At 53.6% G+C, this 20,730-nt stretch overlaps 10 protein-coding genes and 1 non-coding gene across 11 annotated transcripts; 4 read left to right on the top strand and 7 right to left on the bottom strand.

Moving 5' to 3' along the window:
* Positions 1-32: 32 nt before the first annotated feature.
* CC84DRAFT_436246 (uncharacterized protein) lies at positions 33-1,110 on the bottom strand. Its single transcript, XM_018186261.1, has 3 exons — positions 860-1,110; positions 788-808; positions 33-679 (listed from the first exon to the last, which is right to left on the bottom strand). The coding sequence occupies exons 1-3, from the start codon at positions 993-995 to the stop codon at positions 300-302; spliced, it is 537 nt and encodes a 178-aa protein (XP_018039771.1). The 5' UTR covers positions 996-1,110; the 3' UTR covers positions 33-299.
* Positions 1,111-4,943: 3,833 nt separating this feature from the next.
* CC84DRAFT_t29 lies at positions 4,944-5,029 on the top strand. Its single transcript has one exon. It is a non-coding gene; the product is annotated as a tRNA-Val (tRNA).
* Positions 5,030-6,212: 1,183 nt separating this feature from the next.
* Positions 6,213-6,555, bottom strand: CC84DRAFT_1084328 (uncharacterized protein; the record flags this gene model as incomplete). Its single annotated transcript, XM_018174049.1, has 2 exons — positions 6,213-6,285; positions 6,338-6,555. 2 exons carry the CDS (start codon positions 6,553-6,555, stop codon positions 6,213-6,215), a joined length of 291 nt encoding a protein of 96 aa, XP_018039770.1.
* A 1,049-nt stretch (positions 6,556-7,604) lies between these two features.
* Positions 7,605-8,888, bottom strand: CC84DRAFT_1212843 (uncharacterized protein; the record flags this gene model as incomplete). The annotated part of the gene is made up of 1 exon (XM_018182483.1): positions 7,605-8,888. One exon carries the CDS (start codon positions 8,886-8,888, stop codon positions 7,605-7,607), a length of 1,284 nt encoding a protein of 427 aa, XP_018039769.1.
* A 710-nt stretch (positions 8,889-9,598) lies between these two features.
* On the top strand, positions 9,599-11,358 carry CC84DRAFT_1137037 (Zn-dependent exopeptidase; the record flags this gene model as incomplete). The annotated part of the gene is made up of 3 exons (XM_018176125.1): positions 9,599-9,872; positions 9,922-10,721; positions 10,770-11,358. Exons 1-3 carry the CDS (start codon positions 9,780-9,782, stop codon positions 11,356-11,358), a joined length of 1,482 nt encoding a protein of 493 aa, XP_018039768.1. The 5' UTR covers positions 9,599-9,779.
* Positions 11,359-11,593: 235 nt separating this feature from the next.
* On the top strand, positions 11,594-13,127 carry CC84DRAFT_1160562 (arad-like aldolase/epimerase). The gene is made up of 4 exons (XM_018177529.1): positions 11,594-12,011; positions 12,131-12,290; positions 12,348-12,514; positions 12,568-13,127. Exons 1-4 carry the CDS (start codon positions 11,654-11,656, stop codon positions 12,846-12,848), a joined length of 966 nt encoding a protein of 321 aa, XP_018039767.1. The 5' UTR covers positions 11,594-11,653; the 3' UTR covers positions 12,849-13,127.
* Positions 13,004-14,071, bottom strand: CC84DRAFT_1212840 (uncharacterized protein; the record flags this gene model as incomplete). Its single annotated transcript, XM_018182482.1, has 4 exons — positions 13,004-13,281; positions 13,334-13,490; positions 13,546-13,940; positions 13,987-14,071. 4 exons carry the CDS (start codon positions 14,069-14,071, stop codon positions 13,004-13,006), a joined length of 915 nt encoding a protein of 304 aa, XP_018039766.1.
* A 219-nt stretch (positions 14,072-14,290) lies between these two features.
* Positions 14,291-15,863, bottom strand: CC84DRAFT_1083733 (MFS general substrate transporter; the record flags this gene model as incomplete). Its single annotated transcript, XM_018174018.1, has 4 exons — positions 14,291-14,430; positions 14,499-14,980; positions 15,026-15,671; positions 15,719-15,863. The coding sequence occupies 4 exons, from the start codon at positions 15,861-15,863 to the stop codon at positions 14,291-14,293; spliced, it is 1,413 nt and encodes a 470-aa protein (XP_018039765.1).
* Positions 15,864-17,197: 1,334 nt separating this feature from the next.
* Positions 17,198-17,437, bottom strand: CC84DRAFT_1083079 (uncharacterized protein; the record flags this gene model as incomplete). Its single annotated transcript, XM_018174001.1, has 1 exon — positions 17,198-17,437. A coding segment is annotated over one exon (240 nt), but the record flags the coding sequence as incomplete, so codon positions are not given.
* A 743-nt stretch (positions 17,438-18,180) lies between these two features.
* CC84DRAFT_436147 (MFS general substrate transporter) lies at positions 18,181-20,063 on the top strand. The gene is made up of 2 exons (XM_018186260.1): positions 18,181-18,936; positions 18,983-20,063. The coding sequence occupies exons 1-2, from the start codon at positions 18,261-18,263 to the stop codon at positions 20,032-20,034; spliced, it is 1,728 nt and encodes a 575-aa protein (XP_018039763.1). The 5' UTR covers positions 18,181-18,260; the 3' UTR covers positions 20,035-20,063.
* Positions 20,064-20,122: 59 nt separating this feature from the next.
* CC84DRAFT_436142 (uncharacterized protein) lies at positions 20,123-20,625 on the bottom strand. The gene is made up of 2 exons (XM_018186259.1): positions 20,245-20,625; positions 20,123-20,193 (listed from the first exon to the last, which is right to left on the bottom strand). Exon 1 carries the CDS (start codon positions 20,583-20,585, stop codon positions 20,262-20,264), a length of 324 nt encoding a protein of 107 aa, XP_018039762.1. The 5' UTR covers positions 20,586-20,625; the 3' UTR covers positions 20,123-20,193; positions 20,245-20,261.
* Between the last annotated feature and the right edge of the window lie 105 nt (positions 20,626-20,730).

Here is a 20,730-nt window from a genome sequence, read left to right as displayed (position 1 = left end):
TCACATCTGCGAGCACGTGTCAATAGTGGGAATCGAAGTGATCACTTAGTCGTTTATTGGATTCTATCCGCTTTTCTCATCTCCGCCGGCCGCTCGAGTCTTCCTCAATAGTACCAGTATCATATACTGCCATATACGTTGCTCATAGAATTGCCCTCGTACACCGAAAAGCCCCAATCGTAGAAAGGAAATGTTTGCGCCAGACAGATACATGCCTCCCCTGTTCGAACCTCCCCACGCGTGATGCTCTTAAAGAATGGGTATCAACGCCCCGCAATCGACAGTGCCCGGGTTGGCGCTCAGACTTCGGTGATGGCAACGAGGGTCATCTTGGGCGCCTCGGCCTCGTCGACGACCTCCTCGGAGCGCTTGACTGCGCGCCCGGCGGCTTTAGGGGCGGCAGCGCCATTGGCAGCAGAGTTGGCGGGAACGTTGAGACCAGCGTTGACAGTGATACCAACACCAGAGCCCTCAGCACCGGTACCGAGCTCGATCTTGGGCTGGTTCTGCTGGGCCCTCTCGGCGTAGCCCAGAGCGGCGTTGAAGGAGTTGATGTCGCGCTTGATCCATTCGACGGCGCGGGAGACAGCATCGATGTGGGCCAGCTCGGTGGGCTCGGGGGCGGCCTCACGCTTCTTGAGGATCTCGTTGATGTCGCGGACGAGGTTGCCTCGCTTTGCTGCTTCGGCCTCAGCTGGTTGTCCTTGTTGCTCTGCCGGCTGGGCTCCGCCTTGCTGCTCTCCCTGCGGCGCGGCTTCACCCTGCTGGACTTCGGCATTTCGCTGACCTTGTTGGGCGGCGGCACCTGCTGCGCCTTGCTGAGCACCCTGGGCGAGTGTTGCCATCAATTCAGACGCACCTGCGGCCCCCGCGGCTCCCAGTGATATTTCACCATCACCGACTACCAGGGCGGGCGAATAAGCTCCCAAGTTGATGTTGAGGGGGACAGCGCCAACGGCGGCAACGAGAGCAAGGAGGACGGTGTGAGAAAGCATATTGTCGGTTTTGGTTTGGTGATGTATTATGGAGTTAGACTCGGAAGAGGGGATAGTAGAGGAATTGAAAAAACGATGGAGTGGATCTGAATAAAGTGATTGAAATGTCTAGTCGCCCGGCGACAGATGAGACTGATTAGGATAATCGGTAAGAAGTGAAGGTGAGTGGCCGGACTGGAGAGCAAAAGAGTGGGCTCATTGTGGTCTCTTATATCGGTGTGAAGGCTGGTTCAGCGATCTTCGCGTTGCCCCCGCCAAGCCAATCCCGCCGTTTGAAGTGAGCTTGAAACTTCTGTGAGGCCGAGCCAAGCATGTGAGGTTGAGCACGGCAGACGCTTCGCATGCGTGCTCGTGAAGCGTGGATAGGCCGCCAAGGCGCTCCGGCCGTTTGAAGCCAGCTCGAAACTTCTGTGATGCCGCGCCAAGATGATTAAGCCTGGCCGAAAAAGAGGACGTGCTGGACAGCCGGGACCCAAGTGGGACTGCCCCGAGGTCTGGATCATTGCGAGGCGATCTGGCTGAACCCGTACGGGCTATCACACTGGGCGGCGACGAACCCCATTACGAGATGGAGCTGGATGGTGGGCATGTTTGTTTCCAGTCGCTACGGGTCGCCGTTTTGGAAAGTCTGAGGTGGCGCATCCCGTCGTGCGAAAAGCCGTTGACGTATCGAATAGAAGGCGATTCTACTTGAACTGCTCTTTCGAGGCCGGGAAGACTGGCTCCAGCAGCCGCCTTGCATACGCGTGCGAACGTGCATGAAGCCCGAGCGCGGTTGACCGCAAGTCTTGGCTGTGTGCACGGGATACTCACTTATGGCCTCTCGCCAAGTATATCAAGCACTCAAAGAGGCTGTCGGCCGCTCTTGCGGGCGACAAGCAGCTGCCAGCGGCTGTCCTGAGGCTGGGCTCTTGGTGAACGGGTCCGATATGGCGCACTTGGCAGCGTTTCTCCACACGCGTTCGCCGAGACGGTTGGGGAAGAGTGCGGTCGCTGGGTGCTTTGAGCTTCGCAGTTCGAAGCTTCTGTCGAGACACTTGCTGTGTTGGCCAAGCGGAGCGGCGAAATGCTTCTGTGGTCTAGTGCGGCGGTCGCGCCAATTGGGCGTTGGGGCTCCCAGACGCACGGGCGGAGACGAGGCTTGGCTGTCCGCGACTCTGCGAGCGTCGCACCTCTGCGACGACATGTTTCTTGGCCCGCCCCGCAGCCAGAGGGCCTTTGCGCTCAATGGGGATGCATGGGGGCAGTCCCACCGCACCAGGGGGCTGGCGGTGGTCTGTGGAGCGATGTGCGACCAGGGGACCGCGGACGCGGACGTGACGAGCCTGCCTTAGGCTGTCTCATCGCATTGAAAACCGTCGAATTCGGCATCCTAGAGCTGGCCGACGAGAAGGCTGGGCGCGTATGCAGATACTGAGCCTCACAGATTGCAGTGCCGCGAGGGGTGAGTGAAGAAACAAGTCGTGTTGGGCTGGGAGGAGCGATCAGCATCGGCACTTTTCCATCACCCCCGCGCCCCAAAGCTGCAGGTCCGAAGTGAGATTCGATGTCTTGGCAGGATTGCAGTCTTTGGTGCTCGCACGCTGCTGGTTGTCGTGGAACGCTTCTGTTGCAGCGGACTTTCTCTCTGTCCAGGTGCGAATCGCTCGGGTCTCGTACGGAACCCTCTTTCAACGTGGGCAGCAGCATCGCAAGCAACTCATCCAGCACCAACATCACTTTGCACGATCGACCAAGCACGGTCGACATCTCTTGACTTCTTGGGCAATGCGAACTGCTGTGGAGCTGCTCCACTGCCCAGCTGTCCCCCCGCTGGATGCCCCATAGCTCTCTCCAAGACACTTAGGCGTAGTAGCACATTGCTTGAGTATACCAAGAGCGACAAGAGATATCGTCCGACAGGTACCCAGACAAGTACCCAGTTCTTGCCACGCGTCTGGTCACGGGGGGCTTGGCTTTGGTCGGCTCGTCACTTAAGCGCCCCTTTCGCCACCTTTCGTTCCTCGTGCCTCGTTGATTTCGCATTGCCCTATCCCCTTGTCGCGTCAATTGTATTTCAGCTTTTTGGCAGGCGCTGTCCGGTGCGGGATGTAACGACGCGCCGATCAAATTTCTATTCTGATGAGAAGGGACATTATGATGAGAAGGGACTTCCATGTAGGCTCCTCGAAAGCAACTCCAGTGCAAAGTACGCTATCAAAATGCTGCTGAATTCAGGACAGAGACGCATTAGATCAACGATCGCCGCCTTCGTGTTCCCAAAGTGCCTTTTCGCCCGACTATGACCTACCATCGATCATTAGCATGGAGCCTCCTCCACGTCCGATCCTCTCATAGATAACAATGAAGCTCAACGATCGCAATGCGAGAGCTTTCACTCTATCGTGCACCACGTATCACTGAAGCCTCACACCTGGCTAAGGGCCTCGAAGTGGGCCATCTACCCAGCGATTCTCGTGCATTACGCGCAGCCACGTGTGCACACTGGTAGCTCAGACCTTAAGTGTCTCTTAAACAACGTTTTCATACCTTCTGCTGCAATTTTTGACAAGCTAACGGTATGGCTACTACGCCCAAGCTATGTGTAGACTGGGTTGTTCCTCTTCATATATGTATAAACAGCGAAAGATTCGCTGTCACCGACAGCTTCTGGGACTAGGCGACATTCCTGTCCCTTTACACTATTTGGGTTCGACAGCGAACTATGTATTGTAATGATGTGGCTCAGCACAGTGTCATATTGTGTTACCTAAGAGTTGACACAAAAATCTCGCAGACATAGTTGGTAGCAATATGACGATATGCTTGTGCAATTTTACGCGTGCGGTTCGAATGTCCTTCATTTGTAACTGCATGAATGGTCGAAGTTGTTGGTTGAAGTAACGGACGATTGCGTGTCTTGCAACTCGATTCGACGCCCACTTGGCTTCTTGAAAACGTGTCCCCACTACCTTTAGTGTAGAATGCACACTTTCTAATACCTTTGTTCGAGGCCTTTGACAGTTGGTGCATCTTGCGTTGTTCAGTCTCGACCTCGGCGCCCTAGTAAGTGCGTCCCTCAACGACGCGCCAGAACGGAGTGCCAGAACGAAGCACTAAAGCAAAGGTGTGTAAACATCAATGGTTTTGCTTCTGACTACTCAATCGACTGAAGGATCAGCGTTATGCTCAGATCAGGCTTTTTTTCATCCTGCAGGTTTTCATTTTAATACATGATTGATGCTAATGCTTTTGTAGCGGGTGTACGTTGAGATGAATCAACAAGAAAAATCCCCAGCATCCAACACGTGTACATTTCTTCCTCAAACTCACGTAATCCTATTACCATCATGGTGTATATTGCCTCATATCAGCAGATTATTAGCTCCACGTGCGTGCTAGAAGTTTGCAAGGGATTTGCGATGTCATTCTCTCCCTTGGCTACAGTGCAAGTCGCTCAAACCCTGAGCAACGCCATCAAGAACCCGAGCATTCTGTGAACAATTCCTGAGATTCCCGGTCCGCTTATGTTTCTGTTCATATACGAACTATTGAGGTGTGTGCGGCCTCACCATATATGCACTGCAGTTTGCCAAGCTGCCGCGTGCTGCCTCAGGGGCGAAGATCCGTCAAGAACGCGATTACTCACTTTATTGCGCACACATCATATATGATCCTAGGTAGGGTCTAGATGATGGGGCTATAGGTAAATCGTCTGTTGGGATTCCAACGCGCTTTGATGAAAAACAATATGCATTGGTGTTCGTCAGATGTTCGCCTTCCCCACCACGCTATCCGTAGTAGCCCACCTGCTAGCTAGGGCGGGCAGGTTACCCCGCCCGCGGTCCATGCAGCATCGGAAAACTTCCTGATGCTACAATTCTGACTTGATGGTCGTAAACTCGGTTTTACGATTTTATTATTCTTTGGATATATATCCAAAATTGAAGTCGAGAAACATCAGTAACAGGCTCGGTGGTGTAGTTGGTTATCACGTCAGTCTAACACTTCGTTAGTCACACTGAAGGTCCCGAGTTCAAACCTCGGCTGAGTCACTCGTTTCAACGATTTACTCCTGTCCCTGCTTTCGATGGCAGGCCTTGTTTTTTTTTTTAATATTGGAATGTAGACAGGAGGATACTACGACTTCCACCATCAGACAAAAACGTATGTCTTTTTGCGCTTTTGCTTGCTTCCACTCGAGGCTTCCCTTTAGGAGGCCTGGGATTGGCTGCCTTTTTGCCGTTAATGCCAGCGAAGAGCACAATCTGTTGACTTGTCAGGAGCGTGTTGACTTGTCAGGAGCGACGAGATGAAGCGAATGGTTGCAATTCAGCTGCTTCGCCGCCTTGGTCTTGCAAAAAAGGTGTACAATTGTGACATCGTCAAACATTTACTTGTGCATTGGAGTAATGGTGATAATACAGTGCGGCATACAACGTCGTCAACGCTATTCCATCCTTTCAATCTCTCGCTCCTCTTCGCTCACGCCCGTTCCCCGTCTATCTGCGCCATCATTGAACAACCCCCTAAGCGACCTTGAAGCGCCGGGTAATGGTACGAGGCTCAGCAACGACCTCCTTGCTGGCCACAAACCTCGTCTTGTTGCCAACAAATCGTTTCGCAGTCTTTTCGCACGGGTTCGCAGCGCTCGCACTAGCACTCGCGCCCTTCTTGGAGCCCCCCTTGTTCTTGTTTGTCTTGTCCTTGTTCTTGTTGGACTTTTGCTGGTTCTTCGTCGCCTTTCCAGCACTCGCAGCGGCGGTGTCGCAAGGGTTCTTTGCGGCAGCCGTGCTTGACGCGGTGGCGGCGGCAGCAGCAGCAGCAGCGGTCGAGGTGGCAGTGTCGCACGGGTTCTTGGCTGCAGCCGTATCTGACGCGGCAGCAGCAGCAGCAGCAGCAACGGTCGAGGTGGCAGCCTCAGCCTGCGAAGAAGCAGTGTCACACGGATTTTTGGCTGCAGCGGTGGTCGCAGCAGCAGCAGCAGCAACAGTCGAGGTGGCAGCCTCAGCCTGCGCAGAAGCAGTGTCGCACGGGTTCTTGGCCGCAACCGTGGTGGTCGCAGCAGCAACAGCGGCAGCGGTAGCGGTAGCAGTAGCGACGGCCTGGTCACAAGGCGGTAGAGCGGCCGCACTGGCAGTGGCTTGGACCGCAGAGGCGCCAGTGTTGCCTTGACCAGCGGCATCGCACTGTGCTGTTCGACAAGTCAGCTATAGTGCTTCTTCGTTCCTCCAGAATCTACTTACTCTTCTGGTCAGAGCATGCTGACACACTCAGCGTCTTGTCACCACCGTTCGCCTTGTTCGCGCAACTAGATGACAGATTAGTACGGGTCATATGTCATAGTAATGAACTGGTCTTACGCATTGAATTGCTGGTCGCAGCTTCGCTGCAGCGCCGCCCCGATGTTGACGAAAGTGTCCCCCTTCACCTGGAACTTGCGGTCTGGGTTTCCGGAGTCGGTGACGGGCGTCGCAGAGATACCACCAAGGGCTCCGGTGAACGTCTGGAAGTTCTGGCCTTGGCGCTTGCTGTAAGGCGCCGCCGGGGCCGCGAGGGCGACAGCGAGAAGAGTACACATGATGGCGTTGGTCTTCATCTTGAAAATGTTGCTGGGTAAGTGAAAAAAATGGGTATAGCAAGCGTTCGGAATCTGGGTATCGTAAAGACTGAAATGTAAGTGGAATAACGAGTGACCAGACTCAAAGAATGTAAGTGCACAAAGGCAGTAAAGAACGGAAGACTGTTGAGATCGCAGCTGATGAGCGTGATGATGCTGTGTGCTGGCGACAGTGTACTTATACTGGCGCATATGCGCTGTCGATTCGCTAGTCCTGTCATCATCGTGAACCCCTCTTCGCAAACCGCGCATTCGAGACTATTCACGGCAGGGTCATTTTCTCGTATCGCTCCTGCGTCCCTGGAATCATTTTGTTACTATGTGCTCTAGTCTAGAACTGGTGGACCTCGCGGTGCTAAGCTTTGCGTCCGGACAAAGCTTGACTTCCAGGATCCAATAAGAGTACTGGATTGGTCTGGCTCGGGACCTAGCGGTGCTTGTTCGTGTCTGAGAGTGGGTTTTGACTTGCGCGAAGGGAGGATCTGGGGGTCGCATTGACGTTTCGGGCGCGCTGTCCGGGTTTCTGGTAAGCGGCTGAGTATCGCCTTCACAAAAGGGCTGTCGACTTTACAACACGAAGCCACCACTGAAAGAACTTCGATTCGATCGATACAAATCTGCTGTCGACCCTTAAGCTCAGTCCTTAAGGTGCGCGGCGGAGCTGACATCACCTTGCGTGGTGTGGTTCTTGGGCGGCCCGAGCTTTACCGGTTATCCCTGGCGATGATCATGCACCACTTGAGGCATCTCGCGAAAGGAAAGCCCTACCCCAACCAAGCCAACATCAACTCCGAGAATACAAATTCCACCAATCCAATACCTCGAGATACCGCTGCAGGTCATCTCTACAAGCGTTTGATAACGCTGAGATAATATAGATGCATCGAAGGATGCAGCGCAAGACCCTGTCAAGGTGCGAAATCTGTTGGCAAGAATCGCCCCAGCCACTCAATTACGGGTCACAATGACCTCCTGCGCTCTGGATGGCTCAGCTTTTGGCGAAGGAGCGACTATGAATGCCATCGCACAGGTTGGCTCGTCCCAAGGAATTCGTAACCTGATTCGTTTGCTTCTGGCAAATTCTTCCATGCCAGTTTTAGGCGCAGTTCATCCAAGTTGACTGAAGAATCCTGCTTGTGAGCGTTTTGAAGGTAAAATTTTGCACCTGTCCCATCGTCAAGCTTGATGCACGCCTTCATTGCCTTGAGGGATAGCTTAGCTTTAGCATGACCTGCCAAATTCAGATTTTCTTCTCTGATGTCCGATGGGAACATTTCGAATGTGCCTCGGTCTATCTGATGATCGCCTCTTGAAAGGTACGATATCCCTTCTTCTGCAGAACGCCGAGCCGCCAGGTAGTTGGGTATTGCCTGGTCTGGATTTCGCTTCGCTTCAATCAGGTGTGCAAGAACGAGCTGGGTGTACAGGTCTGCAACGCATTGGAATAATGTTATTTTGGCATAATATTTGTCATGCTGAAAACCTGTGTACTCGTGAAAGTCCCACACGATGTCGAGAGCTGACAAGAGATATCGCGAGTTCGCAATGTTCCATTGCATTTGCAAATCCGAGTGAACACGACCAGGATACATGTTGTCTCGTATGCAAGATCTACATTGGCCGTACGCCGCAGAAAAATCGTACCAGATGCGGTCTTGATGTTGCAGTAGCTTGGCCAAGAATTTCTGTCGATGTTCTTGGGGCAGTGGTCCTCGAATACTCAGGGCTTTGAGAGGCGGTAGACGCTGCATGGAAAGGACAGGTCCAAAAACCAACTCAGCAAAGCGAAGTTCAGAATATCGGAATATATTGTGTATCTGAAGCTGACCAACTGAAATCTGCGTCGCCCTACTGAGAGCTGCTGCGAGATCAATCATGAAGTTTGGTAATGCCTGCGCAGTGATCACGAAGTTGTTTCGTAGAGACCAAGGTACTTGTCCGGGCTTCCAGCCAATGCTCAAAAACTCCATGCTCATCGCGAAGCGGCGGTGTGGCACAATCTGGGTGTGCTTGTCGACGAATTCGAGCCCAGGAAAGTGGATACGAATTGGTGGCTTCAGTGACAAGTGGCCGAAAAGATCATTGTTAGACCTGACTATCATGAACATGTTCTTGGAATAGAGTATATCGCTACTCTCAGCGTAGACTTGACGATTGACGTAGAGAATGCTGGTAGCTACATCGCTGGGGCGAAACAGATATTCTCCGCCATGGCTTGGAGGCGGAACCAGCAGCTCGGTATAAATACGTTCGCGGATGGTTACCGGCAACACAAGGAAAGACTTCGGGCTCATTGTCGTTGACACTGTATCGTTGGTGGATGGAAACGATGGACGTAGCGAAGGGCACCGGAAGGAAGGCTCTAAATTACCGTATGTGGTCTGTGCGCTTGTCGTCCCGAATGGGTTGAGCAAGCGCGTCATCCCTCCCAAGTCTTTGTCCTTATTATATATGATCCCCTCGATTCCTTCCACATTCAAGGCCTGTGTGTACCACTAGTGGCATCTATGCAATGACCGTCGCAAGGCGCCAGTACACCCGGCCTGAACGTGCTATGGTAAAAGGAGGGTGATGTTCTGATACAAACGGTACAACGGCAATGCGCCAACGTCGCAATGAAGAACCGCGCAGCGTTCGACGTGCGCGACAATCATCCGTGCAGCTCGCCATAGAAGAAATGGCGCAGTCCCTCTGGGCGTGTCCGTGCCATCGAGGAGCAGTAACTTCCATCAATTCCGTCCGACTCTCGTCGCCGCGTTGTACGCGTGCGCCAGCTTAATTAGAATCAGGAAGGCAACCGGGGCAGACGGCCTTGGCAAAGTCCAGAGCTCGTCAAGCTTCACGTACGGCACAGTCATCCAACGCTAAGCCTTCTTATCGTGCTCTTGGCTTTGTCTTGGGAAACGAAGTTGTTTCCTGTGTACGGGGGCCTCGGAGCATCCCCACTCCCAATGGCAAATGAACACCACCGCCAAGCTTCTGACTTATTAGTCTTCGCATGTAACTCCTACCACATTGAGAAGGTCGTTATCCTTCGCGTGCTCCGTCGCAATCCAGGAACCGGGCTGAACACGAGATGCTAAGCAACTATAAAATATGGCCAAGTCCTTGCCTACATGGAAGCTCCATCTTGAGCTCTTTGATCTCCAGCTTCAGGACCAGGCCATCAGCACCAATTCAGAGCCATGAAGGTCGCAGTAGCTACTCTCGCTGCCGTTGGCGCGACCGTCGTCAATTGCGCAGCCATTGAGCCTCGCGGCAACAAGCTTGTCACCTCGGTTAGTGCTGCATCAAGTTTACTAAGCTCTCGCTGACGGTCGACCACAGGAAGGTCTGCGCAAGCTGATCAAACTCAAGGCTCTGCAGGAGAAAGCGCACCTCTTCGAGCGCTTTGCATACGACTCACCCGACAAGAACCGCGTCATCGGTAGCGAGGGACACCAAGCGACCATTGACTACATCACAAAAACCATCAAGAAGTACTCAAAGTACTACGATGTGTATCAACAGCCCATGCCGTTGTCTATTGGCCTGTCCGCAAATTTGACTGTCAATGAGAAAGAGGTTACCGTAGATGCAGTGGGACTTGCTCCTGGTGGCAGTGCGTCGGGGCCTGTCGTTGCGATTCCCAACTTGGGATGCGAGGAGGCCGATTTTCCGGCTGATCTGAGTGGCTCAATTGCACTTATTTCCCGAGGCACTTGTGTTTCTGGCGAGAAAGTTGCCTTTGCTGCGTCCAAGGGCGCCATTGGTGTTTTAATCTACAACAACGTAGATGGAAACCTTGCCGGCTATTCGCTTCAGCGTTTCCCTGAGTCAGACGGTGAATACGTACCCACTGGAGGCATCACTCAAGCCGCCGGAGAAGGCTTTGTCTCGCTGCTTGCTTCTGGTGGCAGTGTCACTGCAGAGCTCACTACGAGCTCCAAAGACGTCATTACCTACAACATCATTGCTCAGACCAAAGGTGGTGACCAGGATAACGTAATTCACGTCTCGGGCCACTCTGATTCTGTTGCTCAAGGGCCTGGCATCAACGACAACGGCTCAGGCTCCATTTCGATCCTTGAGACCGCAATCCAGCTTACCCAGTTTTCTGTCAAGAACGCTGTGCGCTTTAGCTGGTGGTAAGCTCATCGATTTATCAAGGCATGATGCAATGCTAATTGTTACAGGACTGCCGAAGAAGCGGGCCTCCTCGGTGCGGAGTTTTACGTCAAGTCTCTCAACCAGACCGAGAAGGACAAGATTCGTCTACTCCTTGACTTTGACATGATGGCCTCGCCCAATTACGCTTACCAAATCTATGATGGCGATGGTTCAGCTTTCAACCTTACTGGCCCTGCCGGCTCTGCTGAGGCTGAGGCTGAGTTCGCGTACTATTTCGATAAGATCGCTAAGGTGAATCACACCGAGATCGAGTTTGATGGACGCTCTGATTACGGCCCATTCCTTGATGCCGGTATCGCTGCTGGTGGAATCGCCTGCGGAGCCGAGGGAATCAAGACCCAGGAGGAGTTCGAAATGTTCGGCGGCGCTGCAGGCGTTCCCTACGACGTTAACTACCATGAGGACGGGGATACCTACAACAACCTGAACTTCGACGCCTTCATCGTAATGGCAAAGGCCATTGCGCACTCTACGGCAACATACGCGCGCAGCTTTGACAGCCTTCCCCCCAAGAACACCACCGCTATCAAGGCGCGGAGTGACGCCAATCAATTCAAGTACAAGAAGAGCGCGAGGTATCTTAGCATGATTTAGAAGTATTGATGAAGAAATAATGAAGAATGAGATGAAGCGTCTGTGCCATCAATTGCTTTTTGTTTATTCGCGTGTGAACTCAAACCGCGGCAAACCCGCGATGTTGTACTATGTACAATGTGCCACCCTGGAATTGCGACTGCAGACATGGTCGCACTTCAACCGTTTCGAAAAGCGCGGAAATACACCCGGGTATAAGATGCGGGGAACGCGCGCTCGCCATTGCACCCCCAACCTCAAACCTCGTCTGTGCTCCTTCCTTGACCTCGACTCCTGCGTCAATTGCTCCCTGAGAATGGCTCAAACATCGCGTCTCCTCTCCCGTTCTTTCGGCCTCGCTTCGCGTCCCATGCGACAGCCTTTCCCGACGCGTTACTCCCATCCCCGCACCCTCGCCACAGTGACCCCCACACTCCCACGCGTCGACCATGCACAGTCTAGCGACAACCAGACAGTCGCAGCCATGGGCCGGACAGCGTCTGGAAAAGACCTGCAAATTAGGAAATATCCGACGTTTGAACGCAAAGAGGACGAGAGACTGTATAGGAAGCAACATCTTGCCGCAGCGTATCGCGTGTTTGCTGAGCGGGGATTTGACGAGGGTGTTGCGGGACATATCTCTGTGAGAGACCCGGTCTGGGAGGATCACTTCTGTAGGTTATCCAGTTTTTCTATTACCAGGATTCCTGGTTGGTCATGATTGGGATGAACGGAGCACATCTGGGCAATGGGCAGCAGTGGTATTTGGGATGTCAGCTGACCAGTACAACAGGGCTGAATCCCCTCTCTACCCATTTCTCCCAAATCCGCGTCTCGGACCTTATCCTCGTCAATGAGGAAGGCACCGTCGTGCAGGGCGACCAGCCTATCAACGCAGCCGCCTTCGCTATCCACAGCGCCATCCACAGGCGAAGACCAGATGTACATGCAGCGTGCGCAACATGCCCTTCCCAGTCTCCCTCTCAAATTGACGTTTAATGGGTGCGTAGATGTCACGCTCACTCCGTCTACGGCAAAGCATGGAGTGTCTTCGGCAAAGAACTGGACATGATCACGCAGGACAGCATTCGCTTCTACAAGAGCCATGGGGTCTATAAGCAATTCGGAGGCGTAGTGCTGGCTAGTGAAGAGGGTGAGAGGATTGCGGATGCGCTCGGTAACGTTAGAGGATCCTACTGTTGGAGCCAAGTAGCTGACGACTCCGGGCAGGCAACGGCAAAGCTGCCATCCTTCAAAACCACGGCATCTTGACCGTCGGCCAGACTGTCGACGAAGCAGCCTTCTGGTTTCTCTCGCTCGACAAGACGTGCCAGACACAGCTGCTCGTTGACGCGGCCGCGGCGGGAAACGGGCTCGAGAAGAAGATTATCGCGGATAAGGAAGCGTCGGAAACGTATGGGAATGTCGGGACGCCGGAGAAGGGGTGGTTGGCGTTCCAGGGGTACTATGATGAGATCCTAGTAAAGACGGGTGGAGATTTTCTGCGGTAGTGAGGGTATGTGAGAAAGTTCTGGGGGTGATAGGATTTGAGAGAGAATGTAGAGATATTGATGATTGGGATTCCGTGGCTAAGGTTCAGCAAGGTCTCTAGTACGAGGCCTACTTACTCTGAGCTTTCCTCAATTGAATCGCTTGCTCACTCCGGCTACAGACGCGTTGGCGGGCAGTCGGTCCCCGGCATATACTCGAATGCGTCTTTTCGACACCATCCATCGCCCTGCCCAGTCGCCGTTGAATTGATGTAGCAGGACGTCTCCACGGATAGATATTCCGCACTCTTCAATTTTAGCGGTTCGTGCCACTTTTTCGCCTTCATCTCTTCCTTGATCTTCTTCTCGACCTTATCCTTCACCTCGCCAGTAGCCCAGCCCTCTTGAGCGCAGACCCGCATGTCGTGTGGATAGTTCATGTCTTTCGCGTCAGCTGTTATAGGTCAATTCTATGTAGACAGAGAGCGTGGAAACACGGCGCGCACCCTTGATAAAGACAACGAGCCAACCGATGTAGTCGATGCGCACCATGGTTATGTCTGGAGCTTTGCATAGGTCCCAATCGCTCGCGTCGCCATTGAAGCCAGGCTTCCAGCATTGATTGTCCATGATGGTGTACATGGTCCAGGCTATAGCATCGATCTATGGACCGCCAATTAGCAGATGCTTTTGTCTACGACTTGGTAATTGCACATACCAGGATCTCGCGTGCTCCAGGCAGACCAAAGTAGCTCGAGCCAACCTTGATCGTGTAGCTACCGTCGCGACTTGTATCGCCGTTCTTGTTCTTGACCACGACGTACTCCTGAGTCACAACCTTTTCGGTGTTGCACGAGCGCATGGTCTGCACCCCAGACTGGCCCGATGGGCACAGGTCACCGACGGCTCCTTTGATGATATCGTAGAGAAAGTATCTCCCTTTTGTGCCGACATTCTGCCCATTGCTGCCGATACCAAGTACCATCATACGCTGAGAATCCCAGGGCGGCGGCGCGTCATCTCGGGCCTGCATCAAGTGCTGTGAGACATTGTGGAACTGCGAGGAGCTGAGCTGGTCGTGAGCTGTGTCGTGTCCGACTGCGGCAACAGCGTCTGCGCACGTGAGCAAAACTTCAACAGGAAGGAGCAGACAACAGACCAGCGAAAGGCTCACCAGCCATCGCGGCAACGAGCGCGCCGAGGGCACAAATGGTGAAGACGAGGTAGGTGTTGACGTTGAGCATCATGATAAGGCGCTGGTCTGTAAGAGCAGGTGCGGCGGGTTAGGAAAGGAGCGCCCTCATTTTTCTACTCTCACCTGCTAGACATTGACGCAGAGTCAAAGCTAAAGCCAATTGCTGCGAGACACCGAGTATAGTGTGTCTGTGCTCACCGTGTTGCGATTCACTCTTGTTGGTGATTGCTGTAACTCAACCCTTCGGGCTTTGTGGAATTTCGGCTACCTAGTATTGATACTTGTACTCCCACTGGTCGTCCTCGCCTCCGACTTCTGCCCTTTTCCGGCCCAGCTTCTGATTATGCCACCAGAGCAACGCCACATGAACTAAGCATAATACTGCACCTGCTACGGTAATGGTGAGTCCTGTCATGATGTTAGTCTAGTCCATGATAACAAAGCAACACCGCGAGGACTGCGGAGTCCATACGTACCAGTTCGGAAGCCGGTGGGATAGTACGGCGCCTCACGCTTGATGAAAACATTGCTTGCGACAAAATTGGCGCAGTTACCCAGGCCCAAGATCATAGCCGTACCAACGGCCACACTTGCCCTACCGCGCAGGTTGTTTGTCATCCATGACACAGTCATCGCCATCTGCAGGAAAGTGCCCGCGCTCATCGCAAAGAGCGAGAAGTATCGTACACCAGGGGATAGGTCCTTGGATTCGGAATAGACAATCTGGATTATCCACCCAATTGTGGCCATCATGATGCCAAAGAGCATAAAAGGAAACCGCAGGCCTGTTCGGCTGGAGAGGAATCCCGCACCTAGTTCAAACATGAACCCAGTCGCCCAGATGGGAATAGACATGACCTGCGCACGTTCAGCTTTCCAGCCGAGTTCAGTCAGAATGGTAGGCGTGAACGAAGTAATCGAGGCAGCCGTCATGTCGCAGCAGAAGAACATCGCAGTACTAGACGCATGAGTAAAAGCCTTTGGAAGGGCGCGCACAACTTACGGTAGCCAAATCTTGTAGTCGGTAAAAATAGGAAGCCATTTTACAGATCTCATCGAGAGCTTCTGATCTCCTTTGTCGCGCCTCAATTTCTCCAGCAAGTGTGCCTTTTCAGCCCCGGAGAGAATGTCGGTCTTTTCCGGGAAGTTGGGCACGAACAGGAACACCAGGAACGAAATGGCTATTGTCCCTAGACCCTCGATGATGAATATCCAGCGCCAGCCTTCTTTTCCTTGAATCCCGTTCATGTGCCGGATGCCGTAGGCCAGCAGACCGCTCACCAACGGGCCAAGCACGCCGAAGGTAAAGAACATGGCAAACCGAATGGGTTGCTCTTTGCGTGTGTAGTACTCGCTGAGGAGAAGGGCTGCGCCTGCCGGAAGCGTGGCCTCGAGGATACCCATTAAGAAGCGACAAGCCAGTAGTCCACCGTAGCTATGAGTGAGGCCTTGACACATGGATATTATCCCGAGAATAAGCATACTGAAACCCAAGAAGAGATTGGGTTTCACACGCGGCAGGCCCATGATCATGTTGCTTGGGATCTCGACCAGCACGAACGGGATGAAGAAAATCCAGAGGCAGGTGTTGTAGCCGTTGCTGGGCATGTTGAGGCCTTTCTCCAAGCCCTCGATCCTAGCATTGGCAACTGTGCGGGTTAACGGCAGTGCTATGCGTTACCGCGGTGTCACTCACTGTTTGTACGATCCAAAAAGAGGATGGTATACGTGCAGCCCAACAAAGGTATCAAGCGCAAGTCGAGCTTCAAGACGTAGTTGGACGGCGGCGGTGCCAATTCACCTTCATCGCTGGCCGGCGTCGCCAGCGCTTCAGCGTGCATCTTTTCGTCCGCCATGGCGAGGTTGCACGACGACTCAGGCCTGATGAGGTCGCAACAACGGTACGTATCCTAGTTGGCGGGCCGTTGTTGACAGGCGCGGGAGGAGTGGGGTGGAAAGCGAAGAGACCCTCACGGAGGCGCTCCGCGGCGAATACAGATAATATAGTCTCGGCCTAGATGCCGAATGCTGCGGGCAAGGGCCAGGCCCTGCACGACTCCACAGAAGAGGTCGCCAAGGTGCGTGCGAGAAACCAATGTATGAAGCCGCAGGGGACGGTGGCGGTTGAGCTTCAAATCGGCGGTCCCTCACCATACAAATCGCGCAATACAAGCTCTCAGGCCGCTCCGCTCCCAGACATAATCGAGTGCCGCGCGAACACGCTCCGTGCCCAGGTGCGTCGCGCTCACGTGGCCGACGGTGTCGCTGCTGAAGTTGAAGGCATGTGGGCTACAGGGGCCTTCGAGCTATTCATCGCGGTTCGGTCGCTAGGTCGGAACGGGAGCAAGCGGGCACTCGGGCGAAACTTTTGCCCATGGCGTGAACGGCTGAAATGCCGCGCGGAACTTCGCAGCACGCTTCGCGGAGCGATGTTCCCCTGGCGCATCTAAACCGCCGTGCGGAATTGCCGTCCTGGCGCGTGTACCAGAGACGTCTAAAGAGACCTTGGACACGAGCCACGAGCGCGGATGGGTTCCGACGCCCAGCCACCTGGGTGCGAAGCGTTTGGCGCGGAACCAGACTCACGGTACGTGCGCCTCAATGGCCACAGGCGCATCCTTCACCACCATGTGACCATGTGGGCGTGCCCATCTCCAGACACAATGGACTCGAATTCAAACTCCCTTCGGCAGCTGTCGTGTGTTTTCTCTGCTTGGGCAATATAAACACCGGTCGCTTCAGGGCGTCTTGCCATTGCGGGTCATTCTCCAAGTCCTCTTCAGTCGCCATGTACTCCCTGAACCCACTCTAAAATTATGTCGTCATCGTGCGATAGTACTTTTTCACTTCGTCGCCCAGCCAGTTTGTCTCGCGCAAGCCCTCATAGCCGTACCTGTTCGGTGGCCACACCAGATCCATTTCATTGCGTCTGTGCAGATCCACATCACGAAGTTGTCATGGCTGGGTGTTGTGTAGATGGGTTGCTCGACGGGGAACATAAGGCGTCCACCGGGCTTGAGCGCTGAGTTGAATTGCGCAAGCAGCCGTCTGAACGCATCCGTGAAGAGGTAGTGGAACGCCAGACTCGAGTAAACCACATTGTAGGAGCACGGGCTTAAACCCAAGTCTTTGCTGCTGATGTCTTCAACCCAGAAACCGGTTAGCTTTGATGGATCTAAGGCATATCCTTCGCTTTATCGATCATTTTGTTGGAAACGTCGAGCGCATCGACATGCTGCGCGCCGTTTTCGACCGCCCAGCGTGCGAACCAGCGCAAGCCACAGCCAAGATAGACTACCCGTTCGTCCCCAACCGTACCTACCATCGCCTTCAGTGTAGGCCCTTCAGGTGCGCCATCGTGACGTTGCTGCTGGCGAGGGAGGTCGAGACAGGTCGCTAGGAATCTAGGATTGTCTTAGATCACCGTGTCTTTACTTATGTTCAATCGTTTGAAAACTACTGCGAGGTCAGTAAATGGCCACTTCGACCTCTTGGGGCATCAAAGATGCTGCCAGATAGGTGTCATGGCCGTTGGCCCCAGCAAAGGGGGCTTTGAAGGGAAGCCTGTGTCCTGTGAGCCAGGTGGCTTGTGCCCGGAAGGTGCGTACGAGCACCGTCAACGCGTTGCAAGCTTGGAGAAATGTATGAAGCCTACGATCTTTTATATCCAGCTTTTACGCATAATCTCGACTTTCAGAGCAGATTTACCCACTCCACAAATGCTGCAGCAACCGAAGATGAATAGCTGCCTAAGATCGAGTGAGGCACTACCAAAAATCTTGGCGTCATTTCACCCGAATTTCGCTTCACTGAACGCTTTCCCTGCGTCTTACTCCGCCCCTTCCCGCGCATTTCGGCCCCAGAGCCTGACAGCAGATCTGTGTTTCAACACACGCTACTGGCCGACCTTGCGAGGATGCAGCCTTATGGACGGTCGGACACGGTCAAGTTTGCGAAAACCGCCGTGTGGCGCCCAATGCGCGCCATGCAATTGGTCCCCCAGCTCGCTCGTGCGAGAGAGACTGCGCTCCTTTTTAGTAACGGCCTCGTTGCACAGGGTGCAGCGAAATATGTGTAGAGCTTCTCCAGCATATAAGAAACAAGCATCTCGTGCAATTTCTTGTCAGTAGGAAAGACTAGCCAACGCTCACTTACAGAGCCCTTTTCTAGAACAACCGAGACGGCCGAGTAATTCTACATCCCACTTGAAGTCACCTCATCCGACAGCACGCAAAACCATGACCGGAAGATTTTCCCGCCTCCCTTCCGATGATGTCGACGAAGGGAGATATTACCAGAATCGACAGTCTCTCGACCTCACCGAATCCGTCTCCTACGATGAGTTCCGGCGACAATCCGATTCAGAATCAGTCAAATCGCTCATTCAGCGCGACGATCCCGAAGTACATCTCGAGAAAGAAAGGGAGAACAACTCGGCACCTCTCCGTGAATCACTCAAACAATACTCTACGCTGGTATGGTGGTTGCTGGCCATGTCCACAGCTATCTTGTATGCTGGGTATGACAGTTCTGTGCTTGGCTCCCTCAATTCCGTGCCTGCTTTCCAACGTGATTTTGGCGAGTGGTCGCATGTTCCCAAGAAAGATAATCCCGACAATTGGGAAGACGTCATTCCTGCGTTTTGGCTATCAATCTGGAGCGGTGTAGGGCCTCTGGGTGCAATGGCCGGGTCTGCTCTTGGAGGCTGGTTCCTGGACCGATGGGGAAGACGGTTCTGCTTGATGATAGGGAGCATCATCGGTGCTGGAGCAGTGGTGATACTTATGCTCTCCAACAAACCTGAAAACAAAGACACAAAGCGTATCATGATACTTGTGGGTAAAATCATTCAAGGGGTCGGACTAGGCATCATCAAGATCGAAACTTTCACTTATCTGTCAGAAATCGTCCCTGGTAAGCATTATATCACGCCTTACAGTCCTCAACTAAGTTTTCCTAGTCAGTCTGAAAGGAGCAGTAATGTCGCTAGTGCCCATCATGACACTGCTTGGACAATTGACAGGAGCCATCATCATCTTTGCCGTCTCCACGAGCGAAAAATCGTCCGCCTACCAGATCGCTCTGGCCTCCCAATGGGCTCTCGCTCTCCCGCCGCTCATCCTCGCCATCTTTCTCCCTGAGGCTCCCGCCTTCCTTCTCAAGACGAAAAAGGATCCTCAGGGTGCCTTGAAGTCGCTCACGCGGCTTCTAGGCCCCAAGAATAATCCCAGAGCTGCGCTCGCAAAGCTGCAAGCGACGCTCGACGAAGAAAACAAGATTTCGGCCAAAACCAGCTACATCGACTGCTTCAAAGCCGCCGACCGCCGCCGCACGCTCATCGTTATATTCGCTGGTAGCATGGAGTTCTTCTTTGGTCTGGCGCTGCTGGGCGACGTCAGCTACTTCCTCCAACAGCTCGGCATGCAAGCCAGCAAGTCACTTCTCTTTCTCATCGCGGGCATCGTCATCGGGCTTATCGCGAACATGGGGTCCACCTGGACTGTCACACATTTCGGCCGCCGCAAGCTGACCATTACATCGCTGAGCATCACCGCTGGGCTCTGGGCCGTCATGGGATTTTCTGGCATCAAGCAGTACGAGTTCACAGCCTGGCTGGCAGGAGGTCTGAGCACCGCGATCATCATCGTGTGCGGTCTCGGCTGCTGGCCCGCCTCGTACGCCATCATGGGCGAGACATCGTCGCTCAGCTTGCGCTCGCGGTCCCAGGCGCTCGGAAGTCTGTCACAGAGCACGACCACCATCCTCATGAACACTGTTCTGCCGTATCTATACAACCCTGACGCGCTGCATCTCGGTGCGAAGACGGGTTTCGTGATGACAGCAACAGCCGGCGCTGGTGCAGTGCTGACATACTTCTTTGTGCCCGAGCTAAAAGGCAGGAGCGCGCTGGAGATTGATCATTTCTTTGAGAAGAAGATCAGGAGCATTGGGTCGACTAATTGGCGCGACATGCATGTGGAGGAAGTACCACTGAAGCATGCGCAAGTCTAACGACAGTACGCGCTTCTTCCTAAATTTAGATATATTTTGGCTCTCATTGCAACCCCTTTAGACTCTGTGCATATACCTATTCTTTTTCTTCCCCCACTCGGAATCATCAAGGTCGCTTAAGTGCTCATGCTTGATCTTTGCACTCGCCAGCTGGAAGGCCTGCACGTGGTTAGCTCGCACATCTGCCTCTTCGTGTCAGCTCCTACTTACCATGCCACTCCTTCGGATCAAACTGATCGGGTGAAATGTAGCAATTCACGGTCCCTGGATTCACCATCTGCACCCACGTCGTGTTTCCCTTGACCTCTGACCCCTTCTTCCAGCACCCGACATCTATATATCCATATTCCTGCGTCGGATACTCCGTCTGGCAAGTCGCATTGGTCAGGTCTGTGCAGTTGCGACAGACGAACGCCGCGTTGTAAGTTCCCGGTGCCCCAATCTGCGTACCACATTTTCAGCTCCCTTCGAAAACAAAGGGTACAAAAAGCGACAAACCTGATGATGCGGCGCCTTCCCACACCACTCCAGCGCCTCCGTAAAATCCACATCCGCCCCCTCCTTTACACTATCCTCGTGCAGCCAGCAACCCTCCCCCCTCGCCTTCCCACCCTGATCCGCATTTCCGACGCCTGGATACGATAGGAACGCCGGCGGGCCAAATGATCCATTCGTGTTCACCCAGAGATACGTAAA

Source organism: Paraphaeosphaeria sporulosa, assembly GCF_001642045.1.
Source record: "Paraphaeosphaeria sporulosa strain AP3s5-JAC2a unplaced genomic scaffold CC84scaffold_2, whole genome shotgun sequence".
Classification (NCBI taxonomy): domain Eukaryota; kingdom Fungi; phylum Ascomycota; class Dothideomycetes; order Pleosporales; family Didymosphaeriaceae; genus Paraphaeosphaeria; species Paraphaeosphaeria sporulosa.
Note: the sequence above shows the minus strand (reverse complement) of the source record. Positions and strands in the feature narration are given on the sequence as shown.

Bases quoted from the DNA above. Each gene is read 5' to 3' on its own strand.
- CC84DRAFT_436142 (XM_018186259.1), bottom strand. From the start codon at position 20,585: ATGTGGATTTTACGGAGGCGCTGGAGTGGTGTGGGAAGGCGCCGCATC.
- CC84DRAFT_436246 (XM_018186261.1), bottom strand. From the start codon at position 995: ATGCTTTCTCACACCGTCCTCCTTGCTCTCGTTGCCGCCGTTGGCGCT. The intron at 809-859 runs GTGCGTCTGAAT...AGCAAGGCGCAG, and splicing joins GGGAGCCGCGGGGGCCGCAG to CAGGTGCCGCCGCCCAACAA. The intron at 680-787 runs GTCAGCGAAATG...AGGCCGAAGCAG, and splicing joins AGGTGCCGCCGCCCAACAAG to CAAAGCGAGGCAACCTCGTC.
- CC84DRAFT_436147 (XM_018186260.1), top strand. From the start codon at position 18,261: ATGACCGGAAGATTTTCCCGCCTCCCTTCCGATGATGTCGACGAAGGG. The intron at 18,937-18,982 runs GTAAGCATTATA...AAGTTTTCCTAG, and splicing joins TCTGTCAGAAATCGTCCCTG to TCAGTCTGAAAGGAGCAGTA.
- CC84DRAFT_1160562 (XM_018177529.1), top strand. From the start codon at position 11,654: ATGGCTCAAACATCGCGTCTCCTCTCCCGTTCTTTCGGCCTCGCTTCG. The intron at 12,291-12,347 runs GTGCGCAACATG...ATGGGTGCGTAG, and splicing joins AGACCAGATGTACATGCAGC to ATGTCACGCTCACTCCGTCT. The intron at 12,515-12,567 runs GTAACGTTAGAG...GACTCCGGGCAG, and splicing joins GAGGATTGCGGATGCGCTCG to GCAACGGCAAAGCTGCCATC.